Here is a 13,808-nt window from a genome sequence, read left to right as displayed (position 1 = left end):
ATGAAAAACAGAGAATTAGTATGAAAATCGGAGAATTAGTATGAAAATCGGAGAATTAGTCTTTATTCGTTATTTCTGTCATTCGTTCTGTCAAAAAACGGCTGTCGATTATTTTCGAAGACGCGAAACGTAAACATAAACATTTTCATTGTGTGTAAATCGTGACGAAATGTCGGCGTCGGCGGAGGAATTCGTTGGCTAAGAGACGATATTGTGGTCCAAAGTAGTTCCAAAGAGCTTTCCGCGTGGAAAGGGGAAGATGAAAAAGCAACCCATGGAATTTATTCCACTGGAGCCTGGAGAGCTGGAGGAAAGCCCGAGATAAGCCGATCGTGGTGAGTGTGAAGACGATGAGCCTCCTCCGCCGGGAACACCAGATGTGAAGCAAGTCGAGAGGAAACGGAAGAGCGATTCGGAACGGAAAGAAACTTCCAAGGATAAGGAAAAAAAGAAGAAAGAACCCAATAGTAAGAATGGTGCGATGGGCGAAAACGAAGCAAAAGAAGCTTCGAAGGGTAAAGAAAAATCGCAGAAAGAAATCAAGAGCAGGAACGGTGCGCGGGACGAAAAGGATGGCGAAAAGAAGGGAACTGAAGGGAATGATAAAAAATGTGAGGTCTCAGATCGTTGAACTAAAACAGTCCACTGTCCTGTCCCCAACGCGAAAAACAGGCGACCTCGATTTCGTCTGCCGATGACCAAAAGGCTAGCAAAAAACTACCACACTCCAGCGCCGAAAGGAGTGGTTCCGATTTGGATGAAGAGCGGAAGCTCAAGGAAGAGAAACGTGCTGCAAAGCAACAAAAACGCACCCAAATCAAGGCGGAAAGGAAAAAGCAAAAGAACACGGCGAACCAGATTCTACCGGAGCCGGAAAGCACCGTACGGACGAGTAAAAACATCGAAATGGACGATCTCCCTCACGAGCACCAGTTGCTGTTGACGTTGTTCATCCGCATCCCGTCAAAAAGCACGTGGTGCTGGTGAATGAAAATCACCGTAAGGTTTCCGAAGAACTGTTTGCGGCAGGGTTAAAATACATCACAAACTTGAAAAGCACAAAACAGAATAACGATTCCGCGGAGCTTGGGTCGCAGGTTGGCCAGAAGAAGTAGCGGCATTGCGGTCCGGGTAGGGGTAGGAACGAAGGTGTGATCGGTCGTGAGTCTATTGCGAGTATTTGATCTTTTGATTTGCATTTTCGCATTGTTTTATTTCCAGAAATTGGCCGAATTACAATACAATACAATAGAAATTACATCATCAATTGTAGTTAAACCGATGGAACCAGTGGCTTTTTGTTGGTTCCGAAGGACACATCCATCCCTTCGCTTGCGCTAAAGCTGTTTGCGAAAGTTCGTATTACGATCAAAGCCGTCAATGATCTGTAAAGCTAATCTATTTCTTCCTGCGTGCGGAAGGAAATTTCAGTGAAATTCCACGGAATACGAACGTACCGTACCGTACTGATTTGTAGGAAATGAGGGGTAGGAAATTCAAGTTATTTTATCGTAAAGCCTAAATTATTTTATAAGTAAGTAAGTAAGTAAGAACCTTAACGTAACTTTGAAGTGGTCGTTTTAGTTCGTGTTCAGTTCGGAGTTGTATTTTCTTGGTCTTTGTATTTTGAATTGGTATTTTAAAATAAATAAAATATTAATACCGACCTTGTTATTAATTAACTTGGTTACTTGTTAACTTTCTAGACTCGCGTCTTGCTCACGAACCGGCGCATTTGCTTCTCGAAGTCGGAGAACTCGTAAGTCTTGTCGAAATGCTTATGTGCTTTATATAGGGCATTGAGCGCTGAAACGTGGTACGATATGGCGTTGGGTTTTTTTTCGTTTGGGGAAGCCCAAACACAAGTGCTGAGGAATTCGTTTGTGAGGAAGAAATTGATCGTTTTCTTCAACAGCTTATCCCCTTTCAAGTTCTTCAAGTTTTTCCTCTTTTTCGCAAAACCGACCGCAATAACGCCGACAAGAGCCGCAAATAATTCTACCGGTCTTTCATCTTGTTCTGCTTCCAACCTAAACAACTCAACAGCGTTGTCTATCGGGAACACTAATTTACTGTTGGCTGTGGTGCTGCTGCTGGGGCCGGTTACTGTGGCGGTTGCGGTGGTGCTGCTGGGGCCACGGATGTTCGGAATCAAATAATCGTACTCGTTGTCGTTGTCCATCTGCGATGGTGGGTGCGGTGCGATGGTGCTGCTGCTGGGGCCGGTGACTGTGGCGGTGGGGGAAATCTCATATTCCTCCACCACCGTTCCATCCTCCAAATCACTTCCACAGTCGTCGTGCATGTGCATTTGGTCGGCCATTTGGTCCTCTGCCTATGTGAAAGATCAGCAGTTATTCAGTTTGTGAAGTTATCAGTATCAGTGAAAGGTGGTTATTCAACAACCTTATTCGTGGTGGCAATGGTATTTAACTTTACTGCAAAGGACTCCTCCACCTCTATCTGCGAATCGGGGGCGAACCATTTGACCCGTTTATCGCCCGTTTTTATCTAACAGCAAGAAAGTGAGGTTATTCACTAAATAAAAAAACTGTTTAAGATTAAAACTCTTTTCTTACCATTCCGCACATTGTGGCCTTTTTCGCATGGGTCAAGCGTTGCGGCGGCGGCCGTTGCGGCGGCGGCCGTTGCGTCGGCGGGCGGTAATTTTTAACATACTCCCATAATGTTGTCTTATGATTTTTGGTGGCTCTCCTAAGACAAATCATCCAATATACCACCTCCTTCCTGCTAACATCAAGAGCAGATGATAGCTCTTGGTAGCACATTTGCAACTCTAGAAACGTATGCTCAACAAAGATTGGCTTATATTGTGGCTTTAATAACTCCTGGCATATCAGTGAGTAATCTCGCCGTTTATACTTATACTTTTTATTATACGCCATTAGAACACTTTTTATTCCACAAATTCCAAATTCCACACCGGATTCCTTTTGGCGGACGTTGAGGCGGTTCTGCAACGGTCTCTCCGGCCGGAGACGTCATAAGTCACTGCCGCAATTTGTGAACACATTTCACACAACTGCCAGTTCGTCGGTCGGTTGGTTCGCGGTTCGCGAACCTTGACGAAGCGTTTTTCAGTTTTTGACAGTCAGCGCTGTCAGCTTAACAAACCTTCGTTAGTGTTAGTGGCGGCCGGACTGTTTTTCTCGTTTCTCGTTTCAACCAACTTTCTATTTTCTTTTTATCTTTTCTCATATTTCGCTTCCGCAACAAAATGCCACTGCCACCCGTCGAACGGTACCGGCAAACAAAGAAGTCTCGTGTTGAGGAGGACGCGGGCGCGGGCCCTTCCAGTTCCAATTCGGCTTATTATGACTATCACTCCGATAGTGACGCGCTGCTGAGCCCTGAGGACCTGAAGGCAGATCGTGAGCAGTTCCTCAGGGCCACGGAAGAACAACGCAAAACGGTCACACATATTGTGCGCGAAATGACGCAAATATGCAAAAAATGCCCGGAAATTCTACAGCGGATCCTCTGCACATTGGGCCCGTTTTTCCCGGGCATGGTGAAAGATCCGCGCGCGGTGTTTGAAGAACAGGAGCAGTGGAACATAAAGACAGTGGGTATCCGCAATGAGTCCGATGAAGTTGTCGGGTTTTTATGGCATCGGGGCTTAGGTAAGTATTTAAATACTAAAGCTTAGGCTTACTTAGGTAAGCTAAAATACAAATATCATATCACAGTACTATTTATAATATCAACACAGAGGCAGGCATTCGAGCACAGAAGCGAAACGAGAAGCGAAACGTGGACTATTATTTGCATGTGGACAAGGTGCCGTTGGCGCAGTTAGGCCACCCATATTTTCAGGCATGGGTTGTCCATGCACAACTATTAGACGCCAACGGAGAGCCGGAAGAACCATTTGCGGTTACCGCTTTCTGCGGTAACGTTAAGCCGGACGCACCAATTCTCATGAGACGAGCGTGCGAAGAGGCGTACAACTTGCGTGGCAAAAACATGCAAACGCAAGCTGTGCTGGCCGATGCAGAGGCACGTGCGCTCGTAAAAGGTAGGTTCAAATAATAGCGTCGTATTAACTTAGGTGAATGTTTTTTAATACTTGTTTCACTATACCCTACAGAGACGGTCTCGCCATGCTCACGTGAGGGGTGCCCGAAATGCACTATTAAAGGTGTGACAATCGGCTCAACAATGTCATTCCACGATAACACCGACTCGCAACCCCGAACACACGAGTCGTTTGTGCGTCATGAGTATCCCGAACATCGTAAAGGCACAGTCACGCAACGGGCCTGTCCATTGGAGCCGCTGGGGATTGATTTAATCAAGTACGTCAGTATTGCCGACGATAGGCACCTGTTGCATCTTGGAGCAGCTAAAACATTTTATCGAACGTTCACAAATGGCTTATACGGAGCTACTGAAATGCCAAAAGCTCAACTATTTAAATTGCATGAACTACTATGCGGTGTACGGTTCCCGCAGGAAAGGGAACATGTGCAATTCACAAAGTACATTGGCATGTGGCCGCCCTCAATGTGGGCGTATTTTTTAGATTTTGTGGGGCTTGTTGTTTTGAAACCAGTGCTGGACCCCATAGATTATGAACTATATTTGTGGTTGCATATTGCCGTCGCGATATGCAACCACAATCGCTACTCGCATTTACTCAGCTACGCTGAAATCCTCTTCGTACATTACGTCCACAGATACTCAGAAAGAGTAGGGGTTGTTCCTTGTTCCATTCACCTCCTGCTCCACATCGTGGACGAAATGAGAGAATTTAAGACGTTGAGCAGACTATCCACCAACAAATGCGAGGCGGCGCTGGCTACCATCGGTCCCAGCGTTAACACGGCCGATGGTCCACGGGCGATAAAACAATTGGCAACGACCCTTCTGCTTGGAGAAAAAACACGTAGTAGCTCCCCCGGTTCGTTCGAACATATCCCGACCCACAACGGTCGTAGGGTGCTCATCAGGCCCAAATTTCTGCTGAGAAGCGAGGAAATCTCACTGACCGACGCCAACAGTTGGTTTTTAACGGCGACCGGAGAAGTGGTCAAATTCCATTCCGCCTCAGTGGACAACTTGGGCCTGCTTGTATTGGGACGACCATTGTGGGAACAAAGCAAGATGATCGCCCATACCGAACCCAACGTACCTGTGGAATTAAATATTTTCCGAACAAAGTCAAAAACTACACTCAGAGACCTCGAGGAATACCGTACGGGCGATATGATCGCGAAACTTGGAGTAGTGGACACTGAGAATAAAACGTCGTTTGGCCCGTTGCACGAGTCACTACCGGAGTGCTAAATTTGGTCAAAAAGGCCGACTGGGTCGCGGCACAATGGATGTCTGTCGCTTGATGCTGATGAAAGTCTATTTATGATGTAGCAAACGGAATGGAAAAGCAGCCTTTTTTGAAAGAATTGTTCGAATTGGGACAGTGCGCTTAAGTGAAATGCTGAAATTGGCTCCAATTATGGGGTCCTGTGCCAGCAGATACAGTTTTGCGGTTCGTGTTTTGGTTTTACAATTATTTTAAGTATACTTATTCCCTATCAATGTGCTCCATTACTTAACACCACACATTTTTCCTTACCAAAGTACCATTTTTGTGGCATAAAGGGCGCGGAGTGCGAAGTGCGAGTTAGAAGGTAAATGGTAAATGGTAAATGGTAAATGTTTTCAAAATCACGGATCTACCGTTCAACGTTAAGCCATAGGAAATCATAGGAATAACACATACACACGCTTTGTTGCAGCATTCAGACCTTACCGGATCAAATCACCGGCACGTGCGTGTGCCTCATTAGTGGTGATAAGCGAAGCCTCAACGCGAATATCGGTGCGTCGTTACACTTCAAAAAGGAGTTTGTCAGCTCGCGGTGGTGTCAATCGAAAATTGGTATCTGCAAATCTGCCGCGCATACCAACACTGACGAGGACGCACGAATATTCTACGTGGAGGGTTATTTCGTTCCTGAGAAGTTCCACATTTGCACCTATATATACGAGCACTACTGTAAAGGCACGGCCAACTTGTTCGTGACCAACTTGAATGCCTCCTATATACTAGAGCAATTCACCGCAGAAATGCGTTACCTCGTGCAGCATGCAGATCTGGTGTTTGGCAATCTAGCAGAGTTCGTGGCCCTGGCCCACATCTACCAGTGCGGTGACGTGGATGAATTGGCCCGCACGCTCATCAAACAGTATCGGAAGCATAAACGCAGCAAAATACTCATTGCCACCGATGGTTGCAGAAGCGTGCGCTTATATCACGGGGCCGGATCAAAGTTCACCGCAGTAAACTTCCCGGTGCCGGTAATACCCACAAACTTAGTCATCGATACAACCGGCGCTGGCGACTCGTTCGTGGCCGGTTTTCTGTACAAATTCATGAACGACGCGAGCCCCACGCTAGCGGACTGTGTTCGATACGGATGCAAGGTGGCGGGAAAAGTGATCCGTCAAGTGGGGTGCAATTTGCCTGCTAGCGTTCCCTCTTCACCGGTTGGTTCGCCCTCGCAGGGCAACGGAAGGCTGCCGTAGATGTCCGATGGTCTCTCCGACGAACACGGATCTATTTATTCGCTGGTTTTTAGCCACAATTCATTCCCTTCGTTACTACGTGCACGGTACTTAACGCTTTTACATTGGTGCTTGTTAGCGCATTACGGCGGGAAGGGAAGTAATTGTACAGATAGGTGTCCTGTTATGTTTTTCAAACGTTATGAGAGAAATGTTTCTTGTGAACGGGTACTGCATGCTTGGCGTAGAACAAAATAAATTATAATGCTCTCTATGATCGTTATGGATTTGCAAAATATATGGAAAACTAAATTTGATTTTTTACCAGCTCGGCGCAGTCAATGCAGATTACCCGCTTTTTGTTTTATTCATAATTCTTGCTGTTGTTTCACAGGCGAAGTTCCGTTTTCGCCTGACAAGCGAAATTCCGTTTTCGCCGGCTACTCAATCAAGTAATTTTTTCTTACTAAACTTGCACTTTTCGTATACGTATACGAGAAATTGAATAGTGTGAGTGTGCTGTGAACTCATTCGTTCAATTTCCCAGTTCCCAGCTAGCCAAAAGTTATAATGCTGGAAAATAAGTACTCGTAAATAAAGATTTTATCTTTTACTAGAAAGTGACAATATATTCGCTCGATATCAATATTCTATTTTCTACTTGATTTGACAGCAGGCAGATAGTGGTAGTGTGTGAGTGCGAGTGTGAGCAAACGTATTCGTGCTAGAGCAGCTGCTGAGCAAAGGAAAGAGATGCTGCTGCTGATTAATTGCAGAATTTTTGCCGAAAGTACTCGATAAAGTTAGTAGTTCCGGTGTGAAAGTGTGCATTGCCAGCCGGCAGCCGAACGTTCATGTTCATGGCATTCGCACTGACAATCCTCCGGATTAACGTACGTGTAAATTTGTCCATCGGAGTCGATTTCCTGTCTGTGTAGCGAGGTTTCCGGTTGGCGCGAACTTGACGATTGGTGGTCGTGATGCTGTTTCTGCTGCTGCTGCTGTTGTTGCGGCTTCTGGGGTATTGCTGTGATGCGTTTGGGAGCTTTCCGCAATTCAGGTAACGCTTCCACGTCTATCCATTTGGGCCCGGGCGGTGTGGCTGTCACACCGGTTGCTTTTCGTGGTGGCAGTGGTGGTGGCGATGGCGTGTCCTCTGTAGGCGCGCGACACCGGATCATTAACGCTGTGCGATGCTGCTTAGCCATTGCTCCTCCGGCACTAGCACTCCTCGCTGTGCCTGCGCTAACAGCTGCTGTGACTGACGTCGTCGATAGCGTGATAGCACCAAGCGACGAGCGGTGTTCGAGAATCCTCTTCGCACTAGAACCACTAGAAGCTCCAGTGTTTTCGCCTGGCTTTTTAGCAGGTAAGCTGATACGTAGCTTTTCGGCACCTCCTCCAGGCACCCCGAAAGCTCCTCGCTCTCCGAGAGCCTGGGAGGCTGCAGATGCATCGGCAAGACCGGCAATGGTTGAACGGTCACAGTAAGCATCAAGTGACGCCGGATGTATGGGCGTCGTCGACCGTGGTCGTTCGAGTGGATGGTACGTTTTGAGGTCTATCTGAGCACGCTCCTTAACCGGCATCAGCTTGATACCTATAGGTTTCTCTTCCGGTAGCGTAGTCGGTATATACGGCAACTCATCGTCGAACGACTCCTGAAACACCAGGCCCGCACTTTCGTGGTCCTCGATTGTAAGCATATTGGGGCGGACTGCATGGCGACCAGTGGTCGACACGGAATCAATTTCGGAGTCTTTTTCGCTTTCCGATGACACATCTGCGGGAACAGCCCCAATTAGAACGTCCTCGTTTGTTGGAGCAGAGTCCTGGTGCTTGTGGCGTTGCTTTTGGCGATGACTACGCGGCTGGCTATAATGGTGCTGCTGATGGTGGTAGTGGTAGTTCTTGTACTCGCTACTAGCGTATTCGATTGGGCTACTACTGCTACGACGGGATACAGTGGCATCAGCCGCTGCATAATCTCCATTCGGCGATGTGGTGACTATTGCTTCCGTGTTACTTGTTGTAACATACTGGTGTTGCTGCTGGCTTTGTTGCCGCTGCTCAGGTGGTGGCTCCTTCACCCCATTTTTTTCCCTTTCCGTCATCGGGACCTGTTGAGGTGAAGATGATGATGTTACACTAACGGCTCGTTCGTCTGGAGGTTCACTACAATTACCGGCAAACGGTTTCCCAGACGGTACGTCGCCATCGATTCCGTCGGGTGGACAAACGCCTGGTTCTGGGTCGTTTTCATTACTCGACCTTTGTAGCGCGGCCACTGAGGAGCTCTGGCTTACGTTGGAGCTGTTCCGGTGTAGTTCCTTTGAGTAATCGTTCAACGTGGTGCTGAATATTTGCTCCTCGCTCCCGGAGCCCATGCGCAGCTTGAAAAAGGATTGCTGCTGCTGCCGCTGGCGCATCAGCACTGCCGCTGCCGCTGCTTGCTGCGGTAGTGTTCCATGAGTTTCGGCGGCCATCACTAACTTCCGGCTCGTCGAACTAGCCACTATCGGAACGGGATTTGCACATGAGGTGGAAGGAAGAGAGGGAGATGCAGAAAAAGGAGGAGGTGGTGGTGGTGGTGGAGGAATCGGTAGAGACGCTGCTGGTAGTGTATGTTGGGAACCCTGCTTCTGTGAGTGGGATGCTGATTCAGCATCATTATACAAGAGCGAAGCTGGTCGATGGTTCGTTGGGGCGCTGTTACTTTTACTACCACTCCCGGCGGCAGTTGGAACGGCCACTCCGTCCCGAGAGTCAGTAGCTTGCATCTCAATGCGCTGCGACAGTTCGCCAATCACATTCTCCCATTGGTGGGAGTCAGCGGTTTTCTCTTCGATAGGCGACTTTAGTGGTATGATAATACTACCGTCCGGATTGTCAATTCGATAGCATTTGAGCGGAGGCATCGGCTTAGGCCGATCGTGTATCGTAACGGTCATGTTGGCAATGCGTTGCTGTTTTGGTGTGGTATTCTGTTTTGAGTGCTTCAAAATGCTTTGGCTGGTCGTAGCCGATGCTAACACTGGTCGGTGATTATCTGCGACCGGTACGTGGGATGAAGTCTTATGACCACTCGTCGTACTGCGGAACGAACCGCCGGCTAACGACCGCTCCTCCGGAGGCGTGTGTAGTGGAATGTGTATACTTTGGCCGTCAAGAGGTGCGTCGTAATAGCGCAAGCCGGTTGTGCCCGGCGAGCGTTCAGCGCTCATATTGCTTGTTGCGTAGTGATCACCTCCACTACCACCACCAGGGAAAGATTGTCCGATGGCATCAGCTGTAGAACCCATCGGAGACGGCGATTTTGACTTCGGATCGCGCTTTGATTTAAACATCTTGAGCACCAGCTTCTGCTTGGAAGGTGTCGAGTTGGTTGACATGTCGCCACCACCGATCATCCCCGATTCGTTCGATGCCGTGGAGCTGCGCTTTTTACGCGACAGTTGTTGCGAGTGCTGCTGGAGGTTTTGAGGTTTGTCATTTGGGCCGACATCTCTAAACTTAAAAAGCGAACAGAACGAATTCTTTCGCGAAACACTCACGTTTGCCGGCGATGGTGATCTCGTAGTGCTGCTGTTGTGATGCGGCTCGAGCCTTTCGGAAGCTCGAGTGTGATCGTGCGAAACGGACAACTCGTGTCCACCGTTTTCTTTTGTCTTCTCCACGATACGTTCGTTATCGGCGATTCCGTTATCGCTGTAGCAGTGGTCGGGCTTCAACTTGATCCGGATGTACTCCGTGCCACTAGGCATAGTGCCGATGATGGAGTTTTTCAAATCCCTAGGTGGGATGTGACGCTTGTTTCCGACGCTGCGGCTCGTTTGAGTAACTTTAAGTTGCTGCATCATGTCCAGCTCTGCAGTAGCGGCGCCACAGTCGGATTTGCGACGAATGTGCTTGCCACCAGTCTCTTCGCTTTCGCGATCGACTCCTACCGGCGCGGGCTGCTGATGAAAGCAGTTGCTAAGCCCGCTACGCATATCGGTCGACGTGAAACTTGAGGTTGTGACATGGATGTTTACACCTTCCGCTAGCACAGCTTCCGTGGGATCTTTCTTGCGGGACAATATTACCTGCTCCAAAACCTTTTCCGTCGATGCTTCTAGACTCGAGCCGACAATAGCACCCTCGGCGAACGTTTGCAGAGGCTTTGCTCCGCAAAAGGAAGTTTCAAGAAGCATCTTGTGAGGCGAGGGTGAACGAGAAATTGCAGATAAAGCCGAAGTGGCCGACAGCTTACTATTGGCCGAACCTTGGCTACCAACACTTGAAAGACGACTTGTCCGGCCAGAGATCGATAGGAATGCAACCACCTCGGAACTGGCCGAATCTTTGCGATTATGTAGTTGCTGTTGTGTTTGCTGTTGTGTTTGCTGTTGTTGTGAATGGTGCTGTTGAGTCAACAACGTGGATTGGTCATCTAGTTTCCAAATAATGGGCGAGTATCTTTGCGAGAGCGATGAACTATATATTATCTGGGATTGGAATAGAAAATGAGACAAACATTCAACTCTGCCACAATGTGCAACGGTTTTCCAGGCTCACCTGCGTGTTTGGTTTCTCTTTTTCATGAGTACCTTTTTGCGGTTCCATGAACTGTAGTTCCTCGGTGGAATTCCGCAAGTCCAATGTGTCTTCTTCTCGAAATCCAAGCACACCAGAGTCTTGAAGTGTTCCTGTTCCAACCTGTGACGTCGGATGCATGGTGCACATGCAAATATACAATTCACAAATTTATTCTCGTAGTCGAAAGAGCAAATTCTGTACAAACATTGAATGTAGAAAAAGAGCGCAAGTTAAGAAGAGCTACCTGGTCAAAGACATTTTCTGGGCTGCTGTCTCGGCTATCATGATGAGATGAGTGCGAAGATGCCCTGCTGATGTCGATCCGAGGTGTCGCTGGCGTAAGTGCCGATGGGCAATCAAAGGACTTAGTCGGTGAACCACGATTAGAATCGGTCGACGGCTTGTCGTTAAGCCAACGATGTGATTGGTAATTGTTCTGGTGATCCATCTGTAAAAAACATTGTGTTCGGTCATAGTCATTTTACAAGAAGCTCAAGGTTTACACAGTTCGGCGGAATACGGTAACTTACAGAAACAAACTTTTTTAATTTCTTTTATATTTTATCACACAAAATGCATGCAAACCATAAACAGCTATGGAAAAATTTACTTTGATTCGCAGTGGTTATATTAGGACTTGACTAAGTATTTTGAATAATTCACATCTAACCCGTTTCTTTAACGCTGGCAGACCTGTCCCCATGTATACAATGTTTACGTGACCACAGCGGCAAGGCAATTTTGAAAACATTCGGGAAGTAATAAATAGCATTAAGTTGGACACTACGTTCGATGATTGAATGATTGGTAAGAGTGCACTGCTATCCAAACTAATACGTTCGAGAAAATAATACATTTGGGTGTCGTTCGGAAGCACAAATCTTTGCATTCGGTTTTCATTAGGAAAACATATTTCGTGAGTTCGTGAACTGAGAAAACTAAGATGTTTTTCCTCATCAGAGAACACAATGTGAGGAAAGCGAACACTTTGGTGGCAGCGTAACAACTGCTTTGTTGCTGCACACTGGATCAGCAGAAAACATGAACGCGTGGACTTGCACCTGTCCCAGGTGCTTTCTTGTTCTACTGGCGCGGTTCCAGTGTTCTAAAGGGAACAGCTGCAACAGCTATCGGGAGAGCTATCGGAAGCAACTACTTTTTTATCAATTTGTACTGTTTTTCTAACCTCACCTCAGCATAGATTTTGAAACTGGCAACGATGGGCTTTTTCAGTTTTTTTGGTTAGATATTTTTAAGTTGCATAGCATTTAATTCGCGTTAGGATAAGAACTTCGGTCGCGCCGCAGTTACCGCAGATATTGCAGTTTTCTTGGTATATTTCCAAGAAGTTTACCGATGATGCCCTGTTTCAACATAACGTTTTGTTTTTTTAATCTTAGAAGAACGGACAGAGGCCGTATTTTAAGCATAACGTTTTGTGATCAATGTTATAAACAATCAATGTTGTAAACAACGATTAAAATATTAATTTAACAATCCGATGAAACTTTGAACATTTAGTATGTAACAACAACAACAATTATTGTAAATGAATCGTAATTTCCCCACGCTGAATTTGATTGTAAACATATAAAAACCAATTTATAAAATAGATACATGAACTAAAAAATGAGGAACGGGTCCGAATATGTGACTCGACGACTTCGGTGCTGGTTCGCTTTTGCTTATGTTCGAACATGGGTTTATTAGCAAGAGTTTATTGATTCCGTCATTTGCTTGCTGCATTAAAGGGCGGAGAGCGCTTTGTAGTTTGGAATCAAACATGGTCACACAAGAGTGACGTAATACATTCCGAACTCAGGACCGTGACCAAACCAATAGATATCACTGTGTTGACTCCTACCTGTGCATCACTGTGTTGCACCTTCTCTTCCGCAGCAGTCTCTTCCATCGAAGCAATTGGTGCAGGACCAAGGCGTTTCTGTTTTCGTGATGATGGAGATGATGCTGCTACATTCATTGCGTATTGAAGTCGCTCACGTGTTTAATATGGTGGGATAAATTAGGAAAATGTTTTTAATAACATAAGGAATCAAGGTAAGCAGAAACTGGGAAAACTGAGTGAAACCAGTAAAAGAAGTAAGAACATGAGGATTAGTAGAAAAATAGGGGCTGAGTGAGGAATAGTAAAGGACCTTGTTTCAAGGGGCAAACGGAAAGGGTCTTACCTCTTTTATTAACCACCGATTAATGCACCAGTCCCGTCGTGACTACCAGCCATCGAGAAAAGGACGGTGAAGGTGTGATGCAATGCATGTATTGATTCCTTTATCAGGCACCGATAATTTCGCTGTTGCTGAAACTGTGGCGGCTGCAATTCAAACGTCGGAAGTCAGTTTCGAGGTTGTTGCCGTCGCGTTGGCGCATCACTAGATTTCGTTAATTAGAGCAGGCACATATTAAGCAGGACTCAACAGTGATGCAAAGAGGGACGTCGAAAGCCAGCGACATAAAACGACATATAACGAGCCCACATAGGATTTTTCAATAAACACACACATACAGAGAATCACGCGGTGCCCTTTTGCACGATGGTTTTCAATTCACTAGGCCTTTTTCGTACCTCGGAAATTAAGGCCACCAGAGCGAAACGTTGTACGAATTGAAATTGTAGCAGCGGAGAAATTAACTCGATCATTTGATTCGTGCTATAATGGCATAACGACTGGAACACACTG

The 13,808-nt window shown here is 46.7% G+C and overlaps 2 protein-coding genes across 2 annotated transcripts; one reads left to right on the top strand and one right to left on the bottom strand.

The window, feature by feature from the left end:
* Nucleotides 1-3,238: 3,238 nt before the first annotated feature.
* Nucleotides 3,239-6,808, top strand: LOC131207655 (uncharacterized). Its single transcript, XM_058200277.1, has 3 exons — nucleotides 3,239-3,644; nucleotides 3,734-4,039; nucleotides 5,741-6,808. The coding sequence occupies exons 1-3, from the start codon at nucleotides 3,239-3,241 to the stop codon at nucleotides 6,550-6,552; spliced, it is 1,524 nt and encodes a 507-aa protein (XP_058056260.1). The 3' UTR covers nucleotides 6,553-6,808.
* A 526-nt stretch (nucleotides 6,809-7,334) lies between these two features.
* Nucleotides 7,335-13,109, bottom strand: LOC131207654 (uncharacterized). Its single transcript, XM_058200276.1, has 4 exons — nucleotides 12,974-13,109; nucleotides 11,354-11,557; nucleotides 11,089-11,229; nucleotides 7,335-11,018 (listed from the first exon to the last, which is right to left on the bottom strand). The coding sequence occupies exons 1-4, from the start codon at nucleotides 13,088-13,090 to the stop codon at nucleotides 7,335-7,337; spliced, it is 4,146 nt and encodes a 1,381-aa protein (XP_058056259.1). The 5' UTR covers nucleotides 13,091-13,109.
* Nucleotides 13,110-13,808: the final 699 nt, after the last annotated feature.

Source organism: Anopheles bellator, chromosome 2 (assembly GCF_943735745.2).
Source record: "Anopheles bellator chromosome 2, idAnoBellAS_SP24_06.2, whole genome shotgun sequence".
Classification (NCBI taxonomy): domain Eukaryota; kingdom Metazoa; phylum Arthropoda; class Insecta; order Diptera; family Culicidae; genus Anopheles; species Anopheles bellator.
This window is presented reverse-complemented; position numbering and strand designations above follow the sequence as displayed.

Bases quoted from the DNA above. Each gene is read 5' to 3' on its own strand.
- LOC131207654 (XM_058200276.1), bottom strand. From the start codon at position 13,090: ATGAATGTAGCAGCATCATCTCCATCATCACGAAAACAGAAACGCCTT. The intron at 11,230-11,353 runs GTAGCTCTTCTT...CCGACGTCACAG, and splicing joins CAGAAAATGTCTTTGACCAG to GTTGGAACAGGAACACTTCA. The intron at 11,019-11,088 runs GTGAGCCTGGAA...TTCCAATCCCAG, and splicing joins AAGAGAAACCAAACACGCAG to ATAATATATAGTTCATCGCT.
- LOC131207655 (XM_058200277.1), top strand. From the start codon at position 3,239: ATGCCACTGCCACCCGTCGAACGGTACCGGCAAACAAAGAAGTCTCGT. The intron at 3,645-3,733 runs GTAAGTATTTAA...ATATCAACACAG, and splicing joins TTTATGGCATCGGGGCTTAG to AGGCAGGCATTCGAGCACAG. The intron at 4,040-5,740 runs GTAGGTTCAAAT...CATAGGAATAAC, and splicing joins GGCACGTGCGCTCGTAAAAG to ACATACACACGCTTTGTTGC.